This window comes from Bubalus kerabau, chromosome 15 (assembly GCF_029407905.1).
Source record: "Bubalus kerabau isolate K-KA32 ecotype Philippines breed swamp buffalo chromosome 15, PCC_UOA_SB_1v2, whole genome shotgun sequence".
NCBI lineage: Eukaryota > Metazoa > Chordata > Mammalia > Artiodactyla > Bovidae > Bubalus > Bubalus kerabau.
Genome location: NC_073638.1, coordinates 52237320 through 52265230, shown reverse-complemented (window position 1 = coordinate 52265230; position 27911 = coordinate 52237320). Strand labels below are relative to the sequence as shown.

The following is a 27911-nucleotide window of genomic DNA, read 5'->3' as shown; positions in this document are numbered from 1 at the left end:
CTGTTTCTGGCCTCTGCTCCTGAGGAGCGTTACGGGCCGGCATCTTGTGAGGGCCTGTGTCCCTGAATCTGGTTTTGTCTTCAGCTTCAGAGTGGCATCCTCTCTCACTCCATGCTCCCTCCTCACACGAGCCACGTTCTGCGCTGGAACGACGGCCTAAAGGATAAGTGACTGGACACACGTCAGATGCTGCTGTTGAAGATGGTTTATGAATGCCCCCCCATGGGCCTTGCTGGGGTGACAGATACAGCGGTGGGTCAGAAGCAGCCTCTGCCTGCATCCCAGGAGCCCACAGAGGAAACAAATATATTAAATCAATGCAGACTGTGGCCTGGACTTCAGTAAAGAGGTGGTGTTTCAACCAGGTGGCGGTGGAGCTCGGGTTCACCATCGGGATGGTGCAGCAGAGGGGACTGGCTGGAGGGTGGGGCTTCCTGTGGCAGGGGCACACTTGTCTTCGGCCCAGCCTGGGGGAGTGAAGCAAACAAGCATCAGGGCCAAGGTGGGAAGAACTTCCCTCTAAGCCATGTCTCTCCTGCCTGAGTGGCTCGGGCAGTCAGTGGGCATCAGCTGGAAGCTGCTGTGGGCAGAGCCCACCCTTTCCTTCCCACACTGAAGTAGGGCTCCTTATGTCCCGGAGGCCCTCCCTTGGGCCTCACCCAGAGCTGGGCCAGGACAAGGTGACGCTGGACAGTCTGCCCAGGATCCATGAAAACACAGGAGAAGTTGGTATCTCGCAGGGTAGGGCTCAGCTCCTCCAGCACCAAGGGCCTCCACAGCTGGGTCCACTTGCCCCTGTACTCCCGCCTGGAGCAGAGGAGGGGGAGAGGCTGTGAGAGGACCGCAGCAGCGGCCTGCCTCCAGCCAGCCTCACCACCACGCCCTCACCTGGTGCTGCCCTCCCGCAGCCGGCCTGGGAGGTGCTCGATGAAGGAGCCGTTGCCCAGCCAGTAGAGGATACTGAAGTGGGGAAAGCGGCTGCAGGCGGTACAGGACAAGGTCAGCGTTCCATCTAAGGGGCACATGTGGCTGTTAGTCCTATAGAGCAGACCCTCCCGCCTCTGCCACGGTCTGCCCGCCCTGCCCCACGATTCAGGAATCTGGAATGCAAAGTCCAAGGGAAAGGCTGAGCAACAGGAATCTGGGGATGGGTCCCTCATCTGGGTCCTTGACTCCTGAGCTTGTTTCTTCAGAATGCCCCGGGGTTTCTAGCACCCAACTTCAGTGATTCTAGGAGCTCTGGCCAAGGAGGCAGCACAGTAGGCAGTCGCTCAACTGAGAAGGCCAGAGGGCAAGTGGGCCCTGTGAGGAAGGGCTGGGCTCGGAGCCACCTCCGTCAGGACTCTGGGAGTCCTCTGACTGTTCTGAGTCCTCTCCATCCCACGTGACAGCATCTTGGGAGCTGTGAGCTGAGCCCTGCACCAACTCGCAATGCTGGCTGGGAGAGGGAGAATGCCCACTGCTCAACCGAGCTGCTCGGTTGGTGACAGGCTACGTGGCAGAAGGCTGGGGGGTGCGTGCTCAGAGGCCAACCCACTCTTGGCGCCACTGTTCCCTCAGCCCGCCCTCAGACCACCGCGCCCTCCCCTCCCACTGGAATAGCTGCTTACTCAGTGAGACTTTCACTGCTGGCCAGGTCACTGTCAGCGCTGGGCACTGTTTAGCTGCTGGGAGCGCTAGCGGCCGCGAGGAGCAGGGGGCCTTTGCCATCCCAGGTGAGGCAGCTGTGGTGGCCTGAGGCACAGGTGTGGCTCTGGCCAGGTGGGAGATGATGTGGGCACAGAAGAGCAGGGCCCAAAGAGGGCTGGGGTCTGAGGAGAGGACAGTCACAGAGATCAGCAGCTGTCTGACCTCCTGGGACTGCTCGGCATCCCAGCTCTGCTCTTGAGAGGGAGCTCCTGCCAGGATTAAGTCTGGCAGATTCTTGGCTCTGCTGGGAATGGGTGGGGCAGAAGAACCCCTCCAGCCCTAGCTCTTGTCTCTCTGAATGGAGCACAGGGAGACCTTGGAATGGAGCCAGAGCACAGCATCCAGAGGCTGAAAGCCACAGCACAGCAGCTGAAGGGACCACCTGGGGTCAGGTTCCTCACTGCCCTCAGGCCGCGCCCCACCCCTTCCACCCGCACATGCACAGCCCCAGGGCCCACCTGGAATCCAGTTCTGTCTCATGGTCATGATGAACTGTGTCAGGAGCTGCCGTGCCTTGCTCTATATATCTGTGACAACTTCCTCTCTGGGGAGGCGGGGGAGGTGACCGTGACAAACGGGTTCTCCTACAGATTCCAGGCTGACTAGTACAGCCTTCCTGTGGTCTCCACAGCCCCTTCCTACATCTGACTTTTCAGGGGGCTGCCAGACACTGTCCACTCTGCCCTGTCCACCTGTCCCAACTGTCAACTGGAGGACCAGCATCAAGCGCAGGCTGGAGCTCTTCCAGCCCCTAGAAACAAAGCTGGTGGATCCCCACCCTAGCTCTTTCTACCATCAACATTATACTTGTCACTACTCCAATCAAACGCTTCATTATAGGATGGAAACTGAGGCCCAAAGAGGATCAGGGACTTACCTAGTCACAAAGGAGGGAAAATTCTGCTGCCAGAGCTGTTCTGGGAAGGGCAGGATAGACAGTGAAATCCTTCTGGGAAAGCACTGCCCCCCTCCTATCTTACTTTCAGTTTTATTTAAGCAGGGGATCTAGAATAGGCTCTGGCCACCAGCAAGACACATGTGCTCCACAGCAGTCTAGACCCAGTCCCGAAGGTCCCTGCACACCGTGCCTTCTGCTGAGCTGGAGCTCACTGCGGCCGTGAGCCTTCTCACTTACCCCCAGGCCCCCTGCTCTGCAGGTGGTGTCAGCCTTCAACCATCCTCAGCCTCCCCCTCCAAGGGGTGCACAGGGCCATGAACTGATGAAAGTCTCTCCATCCCAAGACTCTGCTCTTCTATGTGAACAGAAAAGGCCTCCTGCTTCTTCCTTCAGTCACACTATATTCAAGGGGACAACTGTCCTAGGCACTGGGGACCCGAAGTTGGATCAAGTGGACCATTTCAGACTCACACCAGCCCATCCACATCCTGGCCTTTCTCAGGCTCCCCACTCCCTCCAACCAACCCAACACCCACCCCTCACCCCCATGAATCCTCACTTCTGTCACCCCAGCTCCTTGGCCAGAGTTACAGATCTAAGCTCACCAGGAAGTCTAGTTTCCCCTTGCCTGGATCCCAAGAAGCCCTGAAGAGCCCTCTCTTTTGGAAGCTGCCCCTTTCGGAGCTCCCCAGCTCAGTTTGGCTGTGTCTGGCCCCACATGAGCCCCATCACGGGAGCTACATTTCCCGGCCTCCACGGGAACCTCTCAGACACGCTTGGAGCACAAGCTAGAACACTGGCCCTACGGAGAGGAGAGGGTGCTTTCCAGGGAAGAGTGGGTACACCCAGCACTGGCTGGAGCAACAAGAGAGCTACAGAAGTCAGGGTCACACATGTGGCTTCAAGGGGTGGACAGACCAGGGCTGGTGATCCACGGAGCAGGTGTGAAGGACCAGACCTGAGTGTCTGGGATCAGGAGGATGGGGTCCTGGAGACAGAGCCAGGGAGGCCAAGAGATGAAATAAAGTTTGGAAGATGAGTCAGGAGCATGGCTGCAATCTCAAGGGGTGAGTGTGTTGTGTGTGTGTAAAAACCATACATTTCCAATTTAGATGTGGGAGACTAAAAGTCAACTCCTCTTCTCCAGGGCTCTAACTCACATCTTCTCAGTCCTTCCCCCACCGCCTGCCCAGCAGCTTCTGGGCTGCAAGACGCAGAGAAGCTCCTCCCTAGGAGCGCCAGTGTCTCCAGCAGGGAGGTCAGGAGGCAAGACTGTCGGGGCTTCTGAGACCCAGTTCTCCGGGGAAGGGGGTGGGGATGCAAGGGACAGGAGACAGGATTCTACCTGTGAGTGTAAATAAGGCCAGAGTCGGGCTGCTGGGAGGTCATGGTACTCAGGACTGTTGAAGGACGGAGAGAGTGCCCTGGAGAGACTGGCCTTGGCTTCTCACATGACCTGATGTGGGGGTGGGGGGCAGTGGTTTATTCACTAAGTTCTGTCTGACTCTATGACCCTCTGGACTGTAGCCCACCAGGCTCCTCTGTCCATGGAATTCTCCAGGCAAGAAAACTGGAGTGGGTTGCCATTTCCTTCTCCAGGGGATCTTCCCAACCCGCGGATTGAACCCCATTTCCCGCATTGCAGGTGAATTCTTTACCGCTGAGCCACATGTGGGTGAAGGAGGGACAAAAGTGAAAGGATGACCGCAGGCCCCAATCCACCGAGGACGGGCCCATGGGCATGAGCGAGCGGCATGTTGGGTAAGCCACAGTTGGGTAAGAGAGTGACTGGGAAGAGGGGTGGTTGCGGCAGGGCACTGACCTCAGGTCGTGAGGATGGTCACCCTGTGATGACCCAGGGCCCCTTCTGCGACAGGACAGAAGCCCAGCAGGCCATCTCACTCAGGGATGTTGGACGGGACCCACCACTCACAGGACCCAGCTCTCAAATGGGAAGAGCAAAAAGGCAGCAGAGGCCAGGCAGCCCCGGGGACCGCAGGGCAAGAGGTGGGAAGAAGAAAAGCAAGATGGATATTCAGCTTTCCAACCCAGCTCACAGAGCTTTATTAAGAACAGATGACAAGACCCTGCTTGGTTCCTGCTGCACCTGAAGGGCCATATTCCCTAGGAACCCGGCGTGGAAAGCCCGAATTTGCCCTCCTACTTCCTTCAAAACCCCTAGGACCAGAGCTGGGGCCTACCTGAAACCCCCTTTCAGACACCATACTCACCCGGCCCTGACCCTCTTCCCAGCCACCCCAGCACTCAGGCTGCTGGGCCCAGGCAGAACCCAGGGGATGACCGGGCTAACATGAGGATATTCCTTGAGCTGGGAATCCCCTGGCAGCTTTAAGGGAACAACGTGTGACTACAGGAAGAAATGTCACGTCTGTCAGTCCCTCCACCGCAGACACACACACACACACGCTCACTCGGGCTTGCAGGGAAGGAAGTGATGTGGTAGTGGCGTTCGGCACATGTCACCACTTCTGGGCAGAGCGTCAGCTTGCATAAGCGGCCCTCAATCACTGCTCTGTATAGATGGTCTCTGTTCTTGACTGAGTAAGCCCTGCTTAGGGGAAGGTTCCCCAACAAATTCTCAGGGAATTCTGAGGTCCCAGGGCTTCCTTCACTGGAAAAGCCATGACAAGGTTCCACTTGCCTCAACCAGCCTATGGCCACCCCCACAGGGAAGGCCCGCCCGTGGCCTTAGCTGGGAGGAAGGACACTTCACCCCGCAGTGCTCTTCAGTGGCACTGGCCACAGTTCTCTGGCCCTTCCGCACAGAGTGTACCAGGCTTGAGCCCCACGCATGGAAAGAAGAGGGGGGCAGGGCCTGGGGCTCACAGCCAGAGGTAAGATGGCTCCTTTACGTCAAAAATGTTGTGGCTCTGCTCCTGCCCTGCTCAAGCAGGGAGGTGAGGCCTGGAAGAACTGGGGCAATTCCTAAGCTCCACAATAAAAAAGGTTTTTAAATATATTCATCAAAATAGTTTTCTTTTAAAAAGCCCCCACTGCTGACAGCCCCACCGGCTGGCTCTCCATCACCTCCCTCCCCAGCCCGGACACAGCCGGAGGAGTCCTGAGTGGCCCAGTGCCCCTCTGAGTCTTTCCCACCCAAGAGGTCTTGGAGGGCAGGGAGGAGAGTGCCCTGAGGTCCATGGTGGGTGGATGTTCTTCTTCCTGACTATTCCAGGCCCAGGATATAGTTGATGCCTTGCACCAGGCCAATGATGACAGGCTGCCATGCTACCAAGTACCGAAGCCAGTCGAGCAGTTGCCCGTACATGACATGAGGCCTCTCCCAGCTGTCAAGTGAGTTAAAGAAAAGGGGCTACATGTTCGAGCTGCTGAGGCTGGCCTAGGGGATGGGTAAGAGGGTCTGTCTACATGTTCCAGACACTTCACAGAAATCAGCCTACAAAGAAAGGTGCTTTCTAGAAAGCCCCACCCAACCTCTCCATGTTGGAACACAGGTCTGAACCTGGAGAATGAGGGAAGTGGGACAGAGGGGATCAATGCAGAGGATCAGACAGACAAGGCAGAGGGTGGAGTGGTGAAATGAAGCTCTCTGTGGATGATACACACAGAGGGCTCTGCATGACCCCCTCTGTAAGCTGGGACTGCCAGTGAGCCTGAGACTGCCGTAGATTTCTCATGACAACAGCTTCGGGAAGACGGGGAAAGAGATAAGGTAACCCGAAGGTTCTTGTCCAAAATGGGAAGATTTCTAGGTCAACGGAGGGGTTGAGTGTGAGGACAGAGGCATATAGGGGCAGAGCAAGAGGCTGGTCACAGGGGATAACTCCTGGTAGAGAGGCTCGCACTGAACATGGGGGCCCTGCTGAGGCCAAGCAGCCCTGGAGAGGAGTCCCTTCCCTCCACTTTACAACCCACTGCCGGGAAAGACACTGGAGAGGGAGCCTAGGAATCCAGCTCCGGGGAAGCACAGACCTCACAAGCCTGTGGGGAGTCCTTCTGAGGGCGTCAGGAACCACAGTCTGGCCCAGTACTGGGAACCAAGAGAAGCCCCGACCCTCAGCTTGACCATGGAGTTACTGAACTAGACCCCAAAAGAACCAAGCAAGGAACCATAAAGGGGAACACCAAGGCCCTCCACAGCCCGGCTAGTATCCAGGGGCCAGGAAACCCCCATACAGAGAGAAAGGGCAACTGGGAGAGGTCCCTAGATCCAGGGGCAGCTGAGAGCAGCACAGGTCCTGTGTTCAAAGTGGAGGGGACAGGGCTGGTCTCCAGCCCCGCCCGCCAGAGATGAGGCATCACATGTTAGTTATATCACCTTGAGAATGTTACTCAACCTTGAAACTGTTTCACTGGTAAAAATGAGGATACTATTACCCAGGTCACAAGGCTCTAGAGAACGAGTGAGCCCTCAGAAGGAAAGCGCTTGGCACAGTGCCGCCAGGTGCGCAGGAAGCAGGCGGGCAAAGGAAGTAGCTATCACTACCGATTCACCCTCGAGGGATCCTGAGTGGTGAGGAGAAGCTGAGCTGTTGGTCCTGCCCCATATCCCACCCACCTCCCTAGACAAGCCAAATGGACTGGTGGGCAGTTACCAGACAGGACTCAGGAGGGGAACCCCAAGACCCGCCTGATGCAGGCTGGTACTTTCTTACCACTGCCCGCTCCCAGCAAGAGCCCAAAAAGGATACGGGTTGCTGAACATCCTCTTGAGGTCTACCTTCTCTTTGCAGTAGGGACACGTCTGCTTCTTTCCCACAATGCACCAGCCGCGGATGCAGAACTCGTGGAATCTGAGCACCACTGGTCAAGGGAAATGGTGGGCAGCCAGGATGGCACTCCAGCCCCATGACGGGCTTCACGGCGTCCAGGCCCTAGCTCTGGAGGGAGGTTCAAACCCTGGCTTCATCTCTTACCAGCTATATCGCCTTGGGCAAGCTGAGAGTACACCTCCGGCCCTGCTTCCTCACACATGAAGTGGGGTTAATGAACTCTGCCTTACAGGGCCACTCTGGGCACAATGGAGAGCACACGGCACGGAACGGGAGCCGAGTAAGGACGTGGTGAACGCCAGAGGCGCCACTCAGGGGCACTTGATTCCAGCACTGAGGGAGCCAGTTAGAGGATGCTCCTCCCTGGCGACTGACCCAATCTTGCAGCAGCTGGTGTAGCTGAGGCTCCCTTCTGACCTGGCCAGGCTATACACACTGCTTACGCACAAGTGGCTCCCATCTATGAGAAAGACCAAAGGAGGCAGCCGTTTCCACTCCCTGGGATTGGCTTCCCTATCAGAGGACATCACCCAGATGTGTGCCTCTTGTGACTCTCCTCCTCTCAAAGGTCTGGATGGCATGCCCAGGGTCATGACGGTCCCCTCCATCCCTGACTGCAGTGTGCATGTGGTGAGAGAGGCAGCCCAGGAGCTCCAGGCAGGATACACGTGATTGCAAGACAGCCTATACGTGTTCTCGATGATGCCTTCTTCACTGACATCCACAAAGATCTGCTGCCCACACACTGCGCACACACTGTCCGAGAGGTGTTTGGTAGGCATGCCCGACTCGCTGTAGAACTGGGAGAGAAGAGCAGGAGGAAAAGACAGGAAAGACGTGAGAATCAACCAAAGTGGCACGATACCAGCGAGGCCTGGGGTCTTCTGGAGAGAATGTGACACGGCAGGTGGAGGATCCCGAGCTGGAGAATATCTCACCGTCAGTCATCCTCATCTCTGTGGGGCAGATGGCATGAAAGGACTAGACCAGAGATGGGCTGGAAGTCAGATCAGACAGAACCTGAAGACGGGGCTGGTCAGCATCAGGGCAGGAGACCGGCAGGGAGAAGGGTTCGGGGCCACTGATAGGGAACCACATCAGCTAAGCCACTCTGTGGCCACACCGTGGTTCCCCCAGATGGGCGACATCTCTTCTCCAAGAGGCACATCAGTGAAACACCTGGTGCAATGGTGGCTGGGTGACAAGGACATTTTCAGGCACTTGTTGCAGCAGTAAAACAGCTTCAACCCATTTGGACAGCATTTGGCATGATGTCTCAAACTGCCACACCATTTAACCCATTAACTTCACCTTAAGAAATTTAAAGAAATTTCTTTAAAAACAAAAAAAGCTTCATGCATACAGATACTCATTTAAGTGTTATTTATAACTAAAGAAGTGAAGAGTCTGGCAACCTCTCAAAAAGTTAAACACAGCAATACCATATGACATAGCAATTCCATTCTTAGATAATACTCCTAAAGAATAAAAACCAGGCCTAACCACACACTTGTACACCAATGCTCATTAGCAGCATTAATCACAAATAGCCAAAAGGTGGAAACAGCCCAAGTGTCCATCAACAGAAGAATGGACAGACAAAATGGGGTCTATCCCTCCAATGAAATGTTACTCAGTCACAAGAATAACGAAGTTCTGATACATGCCAAAACATGCAGGCACTTTGGAAACATGCTAAGTAAAACAAGTCAGACACAAAAAGATAAGCATTGCACTGATATATGAGTCTATTTCTATAAAATATCTAGAATAGCCAAATTCATAGACAGAAAATAGAATAGAGGTAACCAGTGGTGGGGAGGAGGAAATGGGTTATTGCTTCTGTTTGGGATGATCAAAAATTTTGGAAATAGCACACTGAACAATGGCTAAAATGGTGAATTTTATGCTACATATATTTTCCCAAAAAATCAAGAAAAAAAAAGCGGCAAACAAAAACAAGCAAAGAAATGGAAAGAACCATAAATGACCAACAATAGAGGGATGCCTCGATAACCTGTGGCACCCACTCAAGGGGCTAGATAGGCAGCGAGTCAGCTGAAGCTTGAGATACAACATTAAGTGTCAAAAGCAGGGCACAAAATTGGAGGCACAGTACTGTTATTGGTACCATATGTAAAGACAAGCAAGCAGATCAGTCAAAAGGTCAGAAGGAAACGTATGAGAATATTTACACCAGTGATGTCTTGGTAGTAGGATTATAAATGGGTGTTTTTTATTTTGCCTACTTTTCTGTACTCAAATTTTCCTTAATGAACATATATAACAGGCAAGCCTCAGAGATATTGTGGGTTCCATTCCAGAACACCACAATAAAGTGAGTCACACAAATTCTTTGCTTTCCCAGTGCATTTAAAAGTTATGTTTCTACTTACTACTAGGGATGCAATAGCACTATGTCTAAAAACCAACTAGGACAGTAACATCCAAGACCACAGATCACCATAACAAATAATAATGAAAAAATTCAAAACACTGCCAGAAATACCAAAATGTAACACAGAGACACAAAGTGAGCAAAGGCTGCTGGAAAATGGTGCTGACAGACTTGCTTGCTGCAGGGGTGTCCTAAACCCTCAATTTGCAAAAAGCAAAACAAAAAATTATCTGCGAAATGCAATAAAGCAAAGCATGATAAAAAGAGGTACGCCCATACCTTAAAAGATTATTTATTACCATGGTTAATCACAGTGAATGAGGAATTCCATGCTCCAAACAGAAATTCAAAATTTTGCATACCTTCCTTATGGTTTATTGTTCAATAGCTACATAGCATTTCCCCTTGATCCCAAGAATAAAAGACTTGAATTTTGTTGAAACTGTCTATTGTTTTTTTTTCTTTTCTTTGTTCTTAAAAATGATGGTAAAACACACATAACATAGAATTTACCATCTTAACTATTTTTAAGTATACAGTTTGGTAATGTCAGTAAGTATATTCACATTGATCTGCAGCTCATCTCCAGAACTTTCACATCTTGCAAAACTGTAAAATTAATTTTTTAAAAGGCTTCTGTATTTATTATTACAATTTGATCTGTACCTATAAAGGGAAACAGATTATACTTAGCCTTTTTTGTATTGTTATTTTCCTAATTCGAGTTTCCTGTTTTTTGTTTCCAAGCAACTGTCTTCTGAAAACTTCACAGACTGTTAGCTGGGTGAGGGACAACAGTGGAAGAAGGGCGGGGGTAAAGGAGCTGGGACAAGGAGTAGGGAAGACACAGCTACGTCTGCCACGACCTCCACTCCACATGCGGCTTCTCTGACTCCAAGCAGCCCTTCTGAGAAATGGCCTCTCCTGACTCCAAAAGTTTTCAGGGGTAGAGGGCAGAGCTGCCCCAAGAATCCATGAATATAGAGTTTCTGGCCTTCAACACTCCCTCCCTGTCTTGCAAGAATGTCTGAAGTGGCTTAAGGTGAGCCTGTTACTGTCACAGGACACCAGAGCAGCCCCGTCACTGGGGAAACCAAAGCCCAGTGATGGAAAGAAACTAGCTGTGATGAGAACCCAGACCCCCTGACCAAGATGTTCACTGACATCTGAACACTGGAGAAATGCAGCTACTTAGGTCAGTGAGGGCCAATAATTCAAAAGGTTCTGATTTGTGTATCTAGAGTGCAAAAGGATAAGTGAGAGTTAAGTGAAAGTGAAGTCGCTCAGTCATGTCTGACTCTTTGCGACCCCATGGACTATAGCCTACAAGGCTCCTCTGTCCATGGGACTCTCCAGGCAAGAATACTGGAGTGGGTTGCCATTTCCTTCTCCAGGGGATCTTCCCGACCAAGGGATCAAACCTGGGTCTCCCGCACTGGAGGCAGACGCTTTTTAACCTCTGAGCCACCAGTGAGAGTTAGGGTGAAGCCAAACCCATGGGAGCCCACTAGCTGCAATTCTCCAAAGCAGGAATCTGAATGTTTGTGCTGAGGGGACCTCTGAGAGAGACTCCACCAGAGTTCAAGAGGCTGACGGCTCTGAATGTGCCTGCCTGAGTATTTCTAGGCACATCAACTGAACGGCGAGAAGAGAGACCAAGAAGTCTGAGCCCAGCTCTGGCACCAAATCCTTGCACACTTGTGCAGCACAGGAACACCACCACTCATTCTGGCCCATGGCATCAGCAGTGAGAAAGGGGAACCCTCCAACTCAGGACAGGAGAGCTCTGAGGAAGAACTTAACCTCAAACCACTCCAAGTTCTGCCCCGGATACTGGGGCAGGGATACAGCATCAGAGAGAACCTGCATGAGGTGATGAGAGTAGGAGGGACACTGAGGCAAAGTTCTATATTAGGCCTCTAGCTTCTCCATTCTCCCTGCGAGCTAATGTAGCGACAGGCCAGCAGGGTCAAATCCCACAATGTTTCAACAAAGTCATCAGATGAGTCTGTCAAGTCAGGAAGGTCCCAGCAACCAACAGTTCGCAGAGCCCACTGAGACTGCATAAGGAGGCCCTCGGGCTGAGTAAGGTAAAGTACAGGGAGGAAGATTCTGGTTTAACCTCAAGAGCCTGATGCCTCAGTGTGGAAAGGGCTCAAGGGGCCACACAGTTTGTCAGGACAGACTGCATTTCCATCCTCTGTCACTTACTATCTTGATGATCTTGAGCAAGCCACTCAAACTCTTCCTTCCTTCCGTCAGATATACTGGGTACCTACTAGGTACCAGTCACTGGACTATGTCTTGGGCTATAATGTTGGAAAAACACAGACCTGGCCTCTGTCTTCAGGAAACCTACAGCAAGGGGAGACTGGCATTTAATGGCCATACTACTCAAAGCAATCTACAAATGTAATGAGATCCCTATCAAATTACCCATGACATTTTTCACAGAACTAGAACAAATGATCCTAATACTTACATGGAACCATAAAAGACCCAGAATTGCCAAAGCAATCCTGAGGAAAAACAACAAAGCAGGAGATATAACACTCTTAGACTTTAGGCAATACTATAAAGCTATAATAATCAAAACAGGTTCCCATTACCACAAAAACAGACATATATAGATCAACGAAACAGAACAGGGAGCCCAGAAAAAACCCACATACCAACAGTCAATTAATCTTCAACAAAGGAGGCAATAATATAAAATGTAAAAAAGACAGTCTCTTCAGCAAGTGGTGCTGGGAAACCTGAACAGCCGTATGTAAATCAATGAAGTTAGAACACACCCTCACACCATGCACAAAAATAAACTCAAAACAGCTTACAGACTTAAACATAAGATATGACACCATAAAACTCCTAGCAGAGATCAAAGGCAAATATTCTGACATAAATCATAACAATGTATGCTTAGGTCCCTCTCTCAAGGCAACAGAAATAAAAACAAAAAAAATGTGGCTTAAACTTATACCATCCTTTAAACTTATACCAGCTTTTGCATAGCAAAGGAAACTATTAAAAAAAAAAAAAGACAACCTATGGAATGGGAAAAAATATTTGCAAATGATGTGACCAACAGGGCTTGATTTCCAAAAAATACAAACAGCTCATACAACTCAAGAACAAAAAACCAAACAGTCCAATGGAAAAATGGGCAGAAGACCTTAACAGACATTTCTCCAAAGAAGATATACAGATGACCAACAGGCATATGAAAAGGTACTCAACACCGCTAATTATTCAGTTCAGTTCAGTTCAGTCGCTCAGTCGTGTCCGACTCTGCGACCCCATGAATCACAGCACGTCAGGCCTCCTTGTCCATCACCAACTCCCGGAGTTCACTCAAACTCACGTCCATCGAGTCGGTGATGCCATCCAGCCATCTCATCCTCCGTTGTCCCCTTCTCCTCTTGCCCCCAATCCCTCCCAGCATCAGAGTCTTCTCCAATGAGTCAACTCTTTGCATGAGGTGGCCAAAGTACTGGAATTTCAGCTTTAGCATCATTCTTTCCAAAGAACACCCAGGGCTAATCTCCTTTAGAATGGACCGGTTGGATCTCCTTGCAGTCCTAGGGACTCTCAAGAGTCTTCTCCAACACCACAGTTCAAAAGCATCAATTCTTCAGCGCTCAGCTTTCTTCACAGTCCAACTCTCACATCCATACATGACCACAGGAAAAACCATAGCCTTGACTAGACGGACCTTTGTTGGCAAAGTAATGTCTCTGCTTTTGAATATGCTATCTAGGTTGGTCATAACTTTCCTTCCAAGGAGTAAGTGTCTTTTAATTTCATGGCTGCAGTCACCATCTGCAGTGATTCTGGAGATCAAAAAAATAAAGTCTGACACTGTTTCCACTGTTTCCCCATCTATCTCCCATGAAGTGATGGAACCAGATGCCATGATCTTCGTTTTCTGAATGTTGAGCTTTAAGCCAACTTTTTCACTCTCCTCCTTCACTTTCATCAAGAGGCTTTTTAGTTCTTCTTCACCTTCTGCCATAAGGGTGGTGTCATCTGCATATCTGAGGTTATTGATATTTCTCCCAGCAATCTTGATTCCAGCTCGTGCTTCTTCCAGTCCAGCGTTTCTCATGATGTACTTTGCATTGAAGTTAAATAAGCAGGGTGACAATATATAGCCTTGACGTACTCCTTTCCCTATTTGGAACCAGTCTGTTGTTCCAAGTCCAGTTCTAACTGTTGCTTCCTGACCTGCATATAGGTTTCTCAAGAGGCAGGTCAGGTGGTCTGGTATTCCCATTTCTTTCAGAATTTTCCACAGTTTATTGTGATCCACACAGTCAAAGGATTTGGCAGAGTCAATAAAGCAGAAATAGATGTTTTTCTGGAACTCTCTTGCTTTTTTGATGATCCAGCACATCATTGTTGGCAATTTGATCTTTGCTCAAATCAAAACTATAATGAGGTATCACCTCACATCAGTCAGAATGGCCATCATCAAAAAAATCTACAAACAGTAAAAGCTGGACAGTGTGTGGAGAGAAGGGAATGCTCTTACACTGTTGGTGAGAATATAAATTGGTGCAACCACTAAGGAAAAGAGTATGGAGGCTCCTCAAAAAATAAAAATAGAGTTGCCATGTGATCCAGCAATCCCACTCCTGGGCATATACCAGATAAAACTACAATTCAAAAAGATACATGCAACCCTATGTCGATAGCAGCACTATTTACAATAGCCAAGACATAGAAACAACCTTAATATCCATCAACAGATGAATGGATAAAGAAAATATGGTATATATACACAATGGAATATTACTCAGCAATCAAAAAGAACTAAACAATGCCATTTACAGCAATCTCTAGGATGGACCTAGAGATTACCATACTAAGTGAAGTAAGGCAGAAAAAGAAAGAGAAATACCATATAATAAAACTTATATGTGGAGTGTAAAATACGATACAAATCAATGTATCTACAAAACAAAAACTGACTCACAGACATAGAGAAGAGACTTGTGGTTGCCAAGGAGTAGGGAGGATAGAGGAGGGAGGGCATGGGACTTTGGTATTATCAGAGTCAAGCTATTATATATAGGAAGACTAAACAACAAAGTCCTACTGTATAGCACAGGGGACTATAGTCAACATCCTGTGACAAACCACAATGGAAAAAATATGAAAAAGAATACACACACACACACACACACACACACACACATATATATAACTGAGTCACTGTGTTGTACAGAAGAAATTAACCCAACACTGTAAGTCAACTATACTCCAATAAAATTTGTTTTAAATGTACATAAAATGAGAACTAATTACTTAGAAGGCTAAAATAAGAATTAGTTAACTAAGAGGTGTTCAAAGGGCTATCACAGAACACTGCAATGAAGGGGTCTCCTAACTAAGCCGAGGTCATCTGAGGAGGCTTCCTCAGAGGAGTGGCATTTTAGGCTGAGAGGTGAAACGTGAGTCAAGTTAGTGAGATGAAGACAGGCAGAAGTGACAAGAGGAGGCCAGGGGCAGGGAGAACCTGATGCACTTGAGAAACTGAAAGAAGTCTGTAAGAAAGAGGAAAACAGTAAGTCCTTAAGGCCAAAATGGAGGACTTTGGACTTTAAATGAGAAGTCATCTAAAGGCTTTATTTTAGACTTGTACTGTTTAAAAGATCACTCGATCTTCCATGAGAAAAATGGATTGGAGACAAGGCCAAAATGGATTCAGTGAGACCAGCTAAGAGACAGTTACAATATTTTAAATGCAACGGATAATGGGGCCTATGCTCAGGTGATACGCTATGCTATGCTAAGTCGCTTCAGTCCTGTCCGACTCTGTGCGACCCCATGGACAGCAGCCCACCAAGGCTCCTCTGTCCACAGGATTCTCTAGGCAAGAATACTGGAGTGGGTTGCCATTTCCTTCTCCCATGTTCAGGTGATAACTTGGGCTAATTTGATGGCAATAAAAATTGGGAGAAGTGGACCAATTGTTGATACCAAAGAGACAGCTGACTAGGAAAGGCCTGGAGTTCAGAATAGAGTTCTGGATTACAGATCTGGAATTCATGGAAAAAGAAAGGAAATAACTAGTGAAGAATAGAGAAGATGGTTTCACCTTGAGCTCATAGGAACAGTAACATTTAAGGGGAATGAAAATTAGCAGAGAAGACAGAAAATATCACAGAGAAAGAAAACCAGGACAGGGTAATGTCACAAAAGCCACTGTTAGGAGGCAGGGGCGGGGGGGGGGGGACCCCTTTTTAAGAAGAAATAAGTGCTGAGTCAACTGTGCTGTTGACTGCTGAGATCATAATCAATCCCCCAGAATAAGTGACATACAGTCCCTGGTGATCTGAGTAAGAGTCACTGCATAAAAAGGGTATGACTTGAGGTCAATTAGAATAGACCAGAAAGTAAGTGAAAGGTAATCAAAAAGGAAACAGAAACTTTCCACAAATTTAACTGTCAATGACAGGAAATGGCTCAGTAGCTAGAGAAAGTGTGTCAAAGAAAGGACATTTTTTCAAACAGAATATTTAAATGATTAATAGGCAAGAACCCAGCAGAGGGAGAAGTTGAAGTCCTAGGTGAGAAAGGAAGTCAGTGGTACACCAGGTCCCTGGGAAGGCAGGAGGTGTGGAATCTAGAGCACAGGTAGAGCTGGTCTCTGATGGAGGAGAGGACACTTACTCCACTGTTCCTGGAGGGGAGGAGAAGACAGGTGCAAACAGAAGTGGGTCTACAGGTACCATGTCAGGAATTGGGGGGAAGTCCTGTTTGGTTTCTAGTTTCTCAGGAAAATAGGAGGCAAGATCATCTGCTGAGAATGAAGGGCAGAGGGAAGGGGTATTAGAGGTTTAAGAGTGGAGGTTTGAAACAGAGGTTACTCAAAGTGGGAGAGGGTGCGCTCCCGATGAACAGTCAGATTTCTCCTTTTGCACAGGAGCTTGTCTGTAGTAGGGGCTCAGGATACAGGAGTTCCAATCCACACCATTGACCATCACAGGAAACGTGTGCCACGACAGCCTCAAGGGCTCTTCTGGTCCATCCCCTCAACTAGTGAGGAGATTAATGGCCAGGGAGCAGAGCCTCACTCGAGGCCAGAGAGTTGGTGGCAGGGCTCAGCTGGCTCCCTGTCAGTTCAAGATGGCTTCAGAAATACTTGCTGAAAAAGTGAATAAAATACCCATTTCCAGGATTATAGAGGAGGAAATTCCATACCACAGAGTGGTTGAAGGTGATTTCAGACAAAAGATAGCATCAAGAGAGAACTGGCACTCGTGGTTAATGATCTGTCTGGCTTGCTTTATGTGTTGAGTATGATGAAGATACAAAGTCTACAAGGGCCCTGTGCTCCAGTTGATTAAATATAAAATATGTAGCACAGGAGGACTGTACAGTAGGTAACAGCAGTTGCTATCATCATCACCATCTGAGTGTCTGCCATGGGCCTGGCTAGTCTGCAAAGTGCTTGACATTAACCCATCTGTTCCTTACCACAATTCTATAAGGCTGACAATATTATTACAGCTAAGAAAAGATGATCAGAAAGGTAAAGCAACTTACTTAAGAGTATATAGATAATTAAAAGTGGAGGAGAATCTGAAACCAAGTCTGTCTGACTCTGACCCCCCAGCTCTTTACACTACTACTTCAAGTCAGATGAATGGGTAGCCAGCCCTGTCCTCATATTATCTGGGGCTGCTGAGCCTCCAGGAAGTAGGAAGCCTGAGGCACAGCAATTTGCTCAGGAGACAGAAAATGTGAGCTAGGACACCAGGCCCAATGCAGCACAATATGTTGCTACCCTGCCTGCTAATCAATCCCACAGAGGAGGAAGTCCCAGAAATAAGCTTATTTCCCAATGGCCATTGCCCCACCCCTCCATGACTTTCGGGTGTGAATGGAAACTAAACTGAGTGGCTATCACAAGCTTATGACCTCACAGTAACCAGCTGGAAAACACAGACTTCATCCAAGAGTCCCTTGAATCAACTGACTCAACAAAACAGTTACAAATTTCTCCAAGTGAGGCAAAACAAAGAGCTGCTGCTGCTGCAGCTAAGTCGCTTCAGTCGTGTCCGAGTCTGTGCGACCCCAGAGACAGCAGCCCAGCAGGCTCCCCCGTCCCTGGGATTCTCCAGGCAAGAACACTGGAGTGGGTTGCCATTTCCATTGCATGAAAGTGAAAAGTGAAAGTGAAGTCGCTCAGTCGTGTCCGACTCTACACTAACTAAAGAGAGTAGTAGCGTAGAATACTGTAAAAGGAGTTAAGAATGCTTAATACAACTATAAAATGTCATAGTTTTATTTCTAGGAATTGTGAAATAAATTAATCACAGATTTTTTTTTTTAGGTCAAACCACTCCCAGAGGGGGACTAAGAGATGAATCAGACCTAGTTCCTGACTGGTACAGCTCCAAAATCAACTATGACTCTTTGGGATAGAAGCTGTGATCACCAAATATACAAAAGACTATGAAAAAATAAATAGAACTGAAAATGTGGTATATATATATACAAAGTGAAATATTATGTAGCCTTAAAAAGGAAGGAAATTCTGACATGCCATAACAAAGGTAAACCTTGAGGATACTATGCTAACTGAAATAAGCCAGTCACAAAAGACAAATATTGCATATGAGTTCACTTATGAGAGGTATCTAAAGTGGTCAAATTCATAGAGACAGACAGAATGACTGTTGCCAGGGGCTGGGGAGAGCGGGGATTAGGGAATTATTGTTAAATGAGTATAAAGCTTCAGTTTTGCAAAATGAAAAGTTCTATAGATGGATGATGGTGACAGTTGAAGAACAATGTAAATGTATTAATGCTACTGAACTGTACACTTCAAAATGGTTAAGATGGTATGTGTATTTTTAGCAGTTTTTTAAAAAAACAACTAGGGCTGCTATTGAAAGTGAGCAATGAAGCTAGTACAGGCTGTACTTGGTCACATTCTGTGCACTGTAGACTACTGATAAATAACTGTTGCTTGAATAAATAAATGAATGAGTTGAAAGCTGCTGTCTCTTGACTTCCTCAAATTACCCTCCCCAAAGCTCTGGTCAGATTCTGGCTTTGAGACCACAGATATTCTCTTTTTTTAACTTCTTTATTTATGTTTTAAATTTTTTGGCTGTGCTGGATCTTTGTTGCTGCACATGGGCTTTCTCCAGTTGTGGTGAGCGGGGGCTGCTCTACAGTGGCAGCTCTTGGACTTCTCATCTCACTGCGGTGGCTTATCTTCTTGCAGAGCACAGGCTCTAGGTGTGCATGGGCTCAGTAGTTGTTGCACAGTGGCTTAGTTGCCCTGCGGAATGTAGAATCTTCCTGGGCCAGAGAGCAAATCTGTATCCTCTGCAAAGCCATGTGGATTTTTAACCACTGCACCACCAGGGAAGCCCCAGGACTATTCTTGAAATTCAGGCTGTCATGGTTCAGGGGCCTATGTGTTCCTGAGAAGACCAAGGCCCATCTGACCAAAGTGGGCAGAAATAATAACAGTCCTGAAATTCTCAGGGTTAGAAAGAACTCTAAGATAGATCCCTTTAATCTCATGTTGGAGTCTCTTCTCCCACATTCCTATCTGATCTAATCTGCTGGCATCCTGAGCCCTAGCAGAAGACCTGTTACTAAATCTCAGCAATATTTACGAAGAAAATTGGAAAACAACAAATCAATGAACTCCTGGTGACTCACCCGGTACTATCACAGGCCATCCTAGTATTCCTATGACCTCCAGGATGGGACCCTGGGGAAATAGCAAACTGCTTGTCCATAGTTAGGATCAGCAAGGTCACATTCTGTTGGATGGGAGTTTTCAAAGTGACTCCTCTGAAAGAGACAGTTGGATAGAGTGGCTCCTCTGAAAGGGAAAGCCATTCTCAATGTCAATTACTTAGGGAGAGGTAGCTATCAGGTAAGATACTAGGATTCAGAAGATTAGCCTGTGGAATAAAGGAGGGGCAGCACTATTTTTGTCAAGAACACAGGCTCTGGGTGTTGGCATCTGGAGGACAGTCGCTGTCCAGGTGTGGATTCCAGGTTGTGGGTGCTAAGATGACACCCAGTACACTGACACAGGCCGAGATGGATGAGGCAGGGTCTAAAAGCCCTGGAGAGCAGGCCGCCTGGTAAAGATGCTAACACTTTATTTTCGCACTCTTATCCTCAACTCTGTGCTAAGAGGTACAGTGAGGTATGTGGTTTACCCTTGGGACAGACTGTTATCATGGAGTGGTGGGGGTAACTAGTGGCATCCCATGAAAGGAAGGAGAATGAGGCACTCTCCACCCTAACGAGAAATTCTCCCACCAGGTCTCCTGGTGAAGCTGGAATTTATCGTTATTAGGGAATTATCTTGGAGAAGGCAATGGCACCCCACTCCAGTACTTTTGCCTGGAAAATCCTGTGGATGGAGGAGCCTGGTGGGCTGCAGTCCATGGGGTCGCTAGAGTCGGACACGACTGAGCAACTTCACTTTCACGTTACACTTTCATGCATTGGAGAAGGAAATGGCAACTCACTCCAGTGTTCTTGCCTGGAGAATCCCAGGGACGGGGAAGCCTGATGGGCTGCTGTCTCTGGGGTCGCAGAGTCGGACACGACTGAAGGGACTTAGCAGCAGCAGCAACATCAGCAGCAGCAGGGAATTATCTTATGAGGGATTATCATTTACAATCACTGAAGTACCCAATAATTCTTCCCAAGAACATGGGAAGAGGCCCAAGTCAAATCCCATCTTGCAGAGGCCAATGTAATAACTCCATCTCCCAGCTGCTGCTCCTGCTAAGTCACTTCAGTCGTGTCCGACTCTGTGCGACCCCATAGATGGCAGCCCACCAGGCTCCCCCGTCCCTGGGATTCTCCAAGCAAGAACACTGGAGTGGGTTGCCATTTCCTTCTCCAATGCATGAAAGTGAAAAGTGAAAGTGAAGTTGCTCAGTCGTGTCCGACTCTAGCGACCCCATGGACTGCTGCCCACCAGGCTCCTCCATCCATGGGATTTTCCAGGCAAGAGTACTCGAGTGATGCTAATTTGGTGATCAATTAATTCTGAGCTTAGCTCCATCTGGACAGAAAAGGGATTCTGCAGATTAGTCATTAGGGACCCACCTGGGAGGGAATAAAGGCTATATTTAAATTGGCAGCTGATAATAACCTTGAGATAAAGTTGGCAACTACTTGGGAAAATCAGAGAATTGGTCCTGTAAAAACAGAAAAAGAAGAAGAAATCACTAGAGAGTAAAGGACAGGATTCCAGTAAGAGACACTCTGAAAAGCTGGCTGTGCCACCGAAGGAAACAGTTTTAGTGAACAGCTGCTGCTGAAAGTAAAGTGAGTAATTAGACAATCTAGGGTCTGAAAATCTCTTCAGGGAGTGAACTAGTTGAATGAACAGCTGAAGACACAACTAAATAAGAGAAAGTGAGATGCTGTTAAAACATGACACAGCTGTTCAGAAAAGAATCCAATAGGCTGTCTATAAAGTGACCCAATATACTTTGTTTTCTATTTAATCCATTACAGGAAAAATAAAAGAGTCCCATGATACTGGGACACAAAGTTCCAGACCCAAAACTGTACTTGGTTGACATTACACAAGGTGATAGGGCTTCCCAGGTGGGACAGTGGTAAAGAATCTGCCTGACAATGCAGGAGACACAAGAGATGCAGATTCAATCCCTGGGTCGGGAAGAACCCTTTGAGTAGGAATGGCAACTCACTTCAGTATTCTTGACTGGTAAATTCCACGGACAGAGGAGCCTGGCAGACTCCGGTCCATGGGATCACAAAGAATTGGGTATGACTGAGTGACTAGCACACACACCCAAGGTTATCGATAGCTGTATCTTCTGTTTAACCTGAATTGCCCTAAGCCTACCAGCCCAAGGCACAAATGAGATCACAGTAGCTATGATATACAAATTTGCACAGCCAAGAGGTCCCCACCTGCAAAACTGCCACAAGCTCAGCAAGAGGTCCTGAAGTGCCTCACATGAAGTCAGTGCCAAGCCTTTCTTGTTCTTTTCAATTGGTCTCCATTGATATCTCCTGGCTAAAAGCCAGGACTTGTATGTGGAGGAACCAGGAGAACCCACTTCCCTGATGTTCTAGAGCTTCTCTCCAACTTGCCAGACTTCGACCTAGAAAGAACTTTGGAATGCCCTTCAGTCCCCACACATCAGAGTCACAATTATTTCAGCACAGAAACTGGAGAAATGTCTATTAAAGTTGGAAATATTTCTTCTTGGGGTGGGGTCTAATGGAATGATACCAAGATGGGGAGCACTTCTGTGTTGTTCACACAATTACAAAAAGAACTCACTATTTTTACAAACAACAGAACAACAAACATATTTCCATTGTGGAAAAAAAGGAGTTAAGGATACTGAGTTGGGTTTCTTAGACTGACTGTTACTTTATCTATATTTTAGGCTTGAAGAATCTTTGCATGGTCTCCACCTGGTCCTCTCACAGCATTTCCTATCTCAGTGAAGGATCCGAGGAGTTGCTTGAGTCAGAAATGTCAGCTTCGGTACCTACCTTTCTTTTCTTCCTGTTTTTTCCTTCAGTCCCCAGAACCAATCTATATCCAAGTCCTGTCAAACTTACCTCCAAAATACCTCTCAGTCTACTTCTGTCCCTTTTCACCATCTCTACACTAATCCAAGCTGCCTTCATCTTGCACAAACTATTGCAACTGTCTCTTTAAATAGTCATAGTGGGTCACGCTGATCTGTGGATCTGTGGACCCCCCTCCCATCTGTTCTCTATCCAAAAAGCCAGAATGAACTTTTCCAAGTGCAAATCTGATGACACCATTTTCTACCTTAGACCCTTAGTATTTTTAGTATAAAAATCACAATCTTTCATTTGGCCTATATGGGTTTTTCTAGTCTAGCCTTTATTTCTCTAGACACTTCCACTATAATTCAGCCCCACAACCACGTTAGCCTTAGTTCCTCAAAGTTCTCACCTTTTCTCCCACTACAGGCCTCTTATACATGCTATTTCCTCTACCTGGTACACACTTCACTTTTCACTTCATCTGGTTAACTCCCACTCATTGTTCAGGTCAGCTCAAAAGTCACATCAGGGAAGGCACCGTTGAGCCGCAAGACTAGGTCAAATGATGTATTTGTTAATAGTATCATGAATATCCCTTGATAATATTTATTAGTTACAATTTCTAATAATATAATTTCATAATATATTATTATGAATATATAATGAATGTATCATATATAATTTATTGGTGTTTTAAATTAATACCCATCTCTCTCGACAATAAACTCCATTTGGGCAATACTCAAGTTTATTTTTGTACACCTTTCTAATCTAAGCACATTAGATGTGCTTAAGGACACAGGAGACATTAAATAATTATCTGTTGAGTGACTCTCAACTTCCTGTAGGGTAAAGTGATTTTTACCTTATGGCTTAGAGTTAAAAATTCCGGGGTACCTCTGAGATCCAGCTTTCCAAATTTTAAAGAGGAAATCTCCATATATAACCACTCACATCTTGAAGGATTTTGTAAGGCTTATCTCTTCCATCAAACAAGTGATGCTATCCTGAACTCTTTGAAGATGGCAGGAGGCAGTAATAAAAGCCCAGGTGAACTCACCCCTATGGTCGATGCCATGTAGTCTGCACACATTTCTGCAAAGTCCCGCTCAAGAACACCATAGTAGAGGCCATAGAAGAGGAGAGAAATGCCAAAGTCCATAGCATCTTCAGGTTTGATCCTGTAAGGGAAGCAGTATGGCCTGTAAGACTTGCCCTGAGATGCACTTGCTTTGCATTACTACCCTGGGACACATAAGACAGCACCTAAAATTGGAAGCCTCAAGAGTAGAGCAAGTATTGACAAACTAAAACCAAGTCCAACCTGATTGCATATGGTCTGTGGGCACCTCCTGACAGGCTAGGACTGGAAGCTGTGAAGACCAAGACAGAGTATCCCCTTCTGCCCATTTCCTCACAGGGTTTCCAGTGCCTGCCTCCTGTGACTGATGACCATGCCTTGCAGCAGCCTAGGCTCTGTTCTGGTTCGCATTTACACATTGGGGACTCCACCACTGGCAACCACTACACACCAAACAGTGGGATTTTCGGTCTGGAAGTCAGCAACTCACTAATGAATTGCCTCTCCTCCAGCAAGTTGCCTAAATTGAAATGGCCAAGCCCTCCAAAAGGAGGGAAGAGCACAGCAGGTTCTGGGTGTCACAGGAGCAGACTGAAACTGATCCCAGTGCTCACCCACCCCCATCAGGCCCCTCCTTTAGAGAATGTTTCACCTGATGGCAAGTGGACACAAAGAACGCCCACCATCTGAGACAGTTCACCCAGACAAATATATGGGGCAGGGAGGCGTTTTTCTCTCTTGTTATGTAAATACCTAGAAACCATCCTAGATCTTGCCTTTTGTCCCATGAAACCGAAAATACTTGGCCTTTTACAAAAAAAAAGCTTTCTAACCACAGCTTTAGAAAAGAAAGATACGGTTAGTAAATATACACATACCCGTTACATACAATTTTTAAGTTGCAACTACACATATTCTGTATCATGTCACCAAAGTTAAATTTTGGTTCAAGTCTTCTTACTAAGGACAACATGCCTGTATTAGGAAGCTTGTTTTAGTGATTTCACGGACCAATAATTTGCAAACTTGAGTCTTTAAGTGTTTATTAAAGAAAACTATCTTTGTTAAAACATTTGTATGAAGAACTGAATGTATTCACTTAAGAATGTAAATTACATTTCTCTCAGAAAGTTGAATTTGCCCACCAAGCTTGTAATATTTAACATACTAATTTGATATCATGGTCTTATACCAATTAACTAATTAGCATCATAAAAATGGTCAAGATTCTCAAGTATATTTTCCTCCTTATGTAGTTTATCAAAGTAGAAATTATAATTCTAGAGTAAATACCTTTAAAAACATAACATAAAACAAGGAGAATCTTGGTTTTTACTTTTTTAATCACAAAGGTTAGGAAGCTATCTGGAAATACCTGGGTTTTCTTTGATGAGAACTGATGACTCTTCACTGATAAATTCCTATAAAGATCTGTGGCACCTGTTTATTCTTTCAGCCTGTACTACACCTGGAAGGAAGAATTCCGTGGTTGTCCTCTCACTATATAAAGTAGGACTGACATCTTTCAGTATCAGAAACTCCTGCCTACAGCGTACTCAGTTTGGGGAAGAGGTCAGTGGTCATGAATTTAAATTTTAATCCTAAATCTCTAGCTTCAACGCACTGTCCCAGGCTTAGAATTCCTCACGACCCACAGCCTACAGCCCCCATTCCCTCAGCCAGGAAACCATATTTCTACCCTTTTCTGCCCTACTTTTTGTACCCTCCAGTCCCAGAGTCATTATCATTGTCATAATCATTGTCCCAGAGTCCAGGACAGGATTATCTGGCTTTCAATCTAATGAGCAGGGGCGTGGGAGGGGACCTGTATGCTGAATCAGATCTTTCGGAAAGCTTATGACAATAGGAAAAGCCAGAATCCCACTCCTAGTCGTGTATCCTTAGGAAGCAACTCGGCAATGTTATCCGTGGCAGCAGTACACTGAAAAACAACCTACATGCCCAACAGTGGAGCAAGATGTAGAAGTCCATAGGTTAATTCTGTCTCCTGAGAAATCTCTTAAAAGTAGAATGTCAGCTGTGTTACAAAGCAACAATGCTTATGTTAAACCTGATCTGCAATTAGAACACAGTATCTGGATCCAGGAAGTTTTAAACCTGATGTGTTCCTTGGAGAAGTGCAGCTTCTGGGCCTGGGTGGCTCCCACACTCATATGCGTGGTCTCATTCCCTCACATCTCAGCCCTGGGACTACTGGAAGGACTCCAGCAGGCACTGCCTTATTATTTCTGGTCTTGTATCTTTCTAGGTGCATCTGCTGCCAGGTGCAACCAACCGTTCCATGAGTTCAACTGTCTAGCCTGGGGTCAGCAAACTTTGTCTGTAAAGGTCCAAATTGTAAGTATTTTAGGTTTATGGCCCTACAAGTCTCTGCCACAATTATTCAACTCTGCTGTTTTACTGCAAAAACAACAACAGGCAATGTGTAAACAAATGAGTGTTTCAGCAGAAATGTTTTATTTTATAAAAATCGAAGGCAGGTCAATTTGGCCCATAGGACGTAGTTTGCCAACTCCTACTCTCCTTGAACATAAGACCACTAAGGTAGAGTGGATGCTGTAAGAAACGATACACACATGGAAAAGGAAAATGGTTCTGTTGGGGTGATGGAGTTACGGGTATAATCATTATTATGATTATAATCATTATTATGCTTATTTTTGTTATTATACTTTTCCATTAAAATATAAATTCTTAGAAAGTACAACCAATGATTTGAGACTCTTAACTCTGTATTATCCAGACATTCCTTTCTCTGTACCAGCACAAAATCATAGAGGGGCCACCCATCCTCCCATCCTCCACAGCCCAAGTCGCCTATCCTGAGTGCCATGTTCCTCTCGCTAATACTCAGGACTTGTCCCAGGAACAAAGGCACATCTCACCAGTCCCTTCTCCCCAAACACCAGCAAAAACAAAAGCAAAGGGTACTCACTTGAATAATAAGTTAAGACCAAAGAGGGTAAACATGACAGCCATGTAGCCAACGATGCCAGTGGCATAGCTGATTTTATAGATCAGCAAGAACCACTTATAAACCAACCTGGAGAAAGGAGAAAAAATTAGTAATGCTGACCCAGAAACACTGGCCCAAGAGCCTCTGCATCACCAGAATTCCTTTCTCTCACATCAATGGGGACATCAGGCTCTTTGCCTAAGACTTATATTGAGCAACTTCAGTTACTATACATGGCTGATCACTCCCTCAATTGCAAAACACCTCCACATACCCGGGAGGTATTTTGTATTTGTATTTTGGTATTTATATTTTCCTGGTCTCAAACCAAGGGAAGAAAAGGGAGCATTAAAAGGAGGTTTCAACATATGTAAAATAGATAGCCAACAGGAATTTGATGTATGTCTCAGAAAACCCAAACAAGGGCTCTGTATCAACCTAGAGGAGTGGGATGGGGAGGGAGATGGGAGGGAGGTTCAAGAGGGAGGGCATAAATGTATGCCTATGGCTGATTCATGTTGATGTTTGACAGAAAACAAAATTCTGTAAAGCAATTATCCTTCAGTTTTTTTTTTTTTTTTTAAAAAGGAGGTTTCAACATCAAAGAATGCCTGCCTAACCTCAGACAACTATGTCATCTCAAATTTAGGTTAGCTGGATAAGGAAGTGAAAATCAGTAACTACAGCTATGCTCAGAAGGAAACAGGTATTCTTGCCAGGAAAGAGGATTCAAGGAAAAATGAATAAGAGGTAGAATTAGCTACAGGCTTTTGTAACTGGGCATGGTTAATCTGAATACTGCTTTGTTCTAACCCACAGAACAATAACAAAATGAATGATGTCTAATGAGTTCGCTTCTGAATTTTTTCCCCCTTGGAAGAGAAGGGATAAGGAAGGAGGCACTCGAAGAATACCTTTATTTGGATGTGTGTGTGTGTGTGACAGTGGTGTGGGTTGGGGAGTGGGGGTTTGATGGGGGTATGAGATTCTCCTAAAAGAGCCATGCTCCCTAGGATTCAATGAATAGAAGTATGGAATCTGGTTGGTTGACTGCAAGTAGGTTCGGAGAGGAAAGATGGTTCCCAGAATGTACCAGAGCCTTTTAAATGCTGTGGACATAGGTCCCTTATATCATGGGTCACCGTTCTACTGGCGAGGAGAGCTAAAGAGCAACTCAGCAAATCTGTCTAGCTATTGAGAGCCAACAAGGTTAGTGTCACTCTAATGGGCCTCAGGGAAGATGCTCAAGGTCCCTGCTTGGGCCTCCCTGCTGTGGCTAAGCAAGGGTGTAATGACTTCTCAGGTTAGCAAAGGGACCCAAACACCTTGCAGTGTCCACCTTCAAAGACCACAGAAGCTCCACCATCCAGAGTTTGCAATGATCAGCTGGGAGTGAGACACAGCGGAAAGGATATGGCATTTTAGGAGGAACGTGGATTAAGTAACCCCAGATAAGTCATATTAACTTGAGAGAAGTTTATTAAGTCCTAAAACAGGAACCCCTTACTACCTTTCTCACTGGATTGTATATAGCCCACTTCCTAGTGTATAAAATA

At 46.8% G+C, this 27911-nt stretch overlaps 2 protein-coding genes and 1 long non-coding RNA gene across 8 annotated transcripts in view; 1 reads left to right on the top strand and 2 right to left on the bottom strand.

Annotated features, from left to right (window-relative positions):
• Positions 1 to 190: 190 nt before the first annotated feature.
• Positions 191 to 23478, bottom strand: IL18BP (interleukin 18 binding protein). Its single transcript, XM_055548975.1, has 6 exons — positions 23358 to 23478; positions 2148 to 2233; positions 1611 to 1811; positions 889 to 1012; positions 660 to 807; positions 191 to 467 (listed from the first exon to the last, which is right to left on the bottom strand). The coding sequence occupies exons 2-6, from the start codon at positions 2173 to 2175 to the stop codon at positions 339 to 341; spliced, it is 630 nt and encodes a 209-aa protein (XP_055404950.1). The 5' UTR covers positions 2176 to 2233; positions 23358 to 23478; the 3' UTR covers positions 191 to 338.
• RNF121 (ring finger protein 121) overlaps positions 5542 to 27911 on the bottom strand; it is a 79742-nt gene continuing 57372 nt past the window's right edge. For all 6 annotated transcript variants that reach the window (XM_055548966.1, XM_055548969.1, XM_055548968.1 and 3 more), the window contains 5 exons: positions 26335 to 26442; positions 23358 to 23478; positions 8008 to 8141; positions 7261 to 7362; positions 5542 to 5895 (listed from right to left, as the gene is read on the bottom strand). In XM_055548966.1, the coding sequence (XP_055404941.1) occupies positions 5775 to 5895; positions 7261 to 7362; positions 8008 to 8141; positions 23358 to 23478; positions 26335 to 26442 (586 nt within the window). In that variant the 3' untranslated portion in view covers positions 5542 to 5774. The remainder of the gene's footprint in view (positions 5896 to 7260; positions 7363 to 8007; positions 8142 to 23357; positions 23479 to 26334; positions 26443 to 27911) is intronic.
• On the top strand, positions 20965 to 24928 carry LOC129629167 (uncharacterized). The gene is made up of 3 exons (XR_008703077.1): positions 20965 to 21064; positions 22165 to 22255; positions 24835 to 24928. It is a non-coding gene; the product is annotated as an uncharacterized LOC129629167 (long non-coding RNA).

Bases quoted from the DNA above. Each gene is read 5' to 3' on its own strand.
- IL18BP (XM_055548975.1), bottom strand. From the start codon at position 2,175: ATGACCATGAGACAGAACTGGATTCCAG. The intron at 1,812-2,147 runs GTGGGCCCTGGG...TCCTCTCCTCAG, and splicing joins GAGACAGAACTGGATTCCAG to ACCCCAGCCCTCTTTGGGCC. The intron at 1,013-1,610 runs GTAAGCAGCTAT...TGTGCCCCTTAG, and splicing joins AGCAGTGAAAGTCTCACTGA to ATGGAACGCTGACCTTGTCC.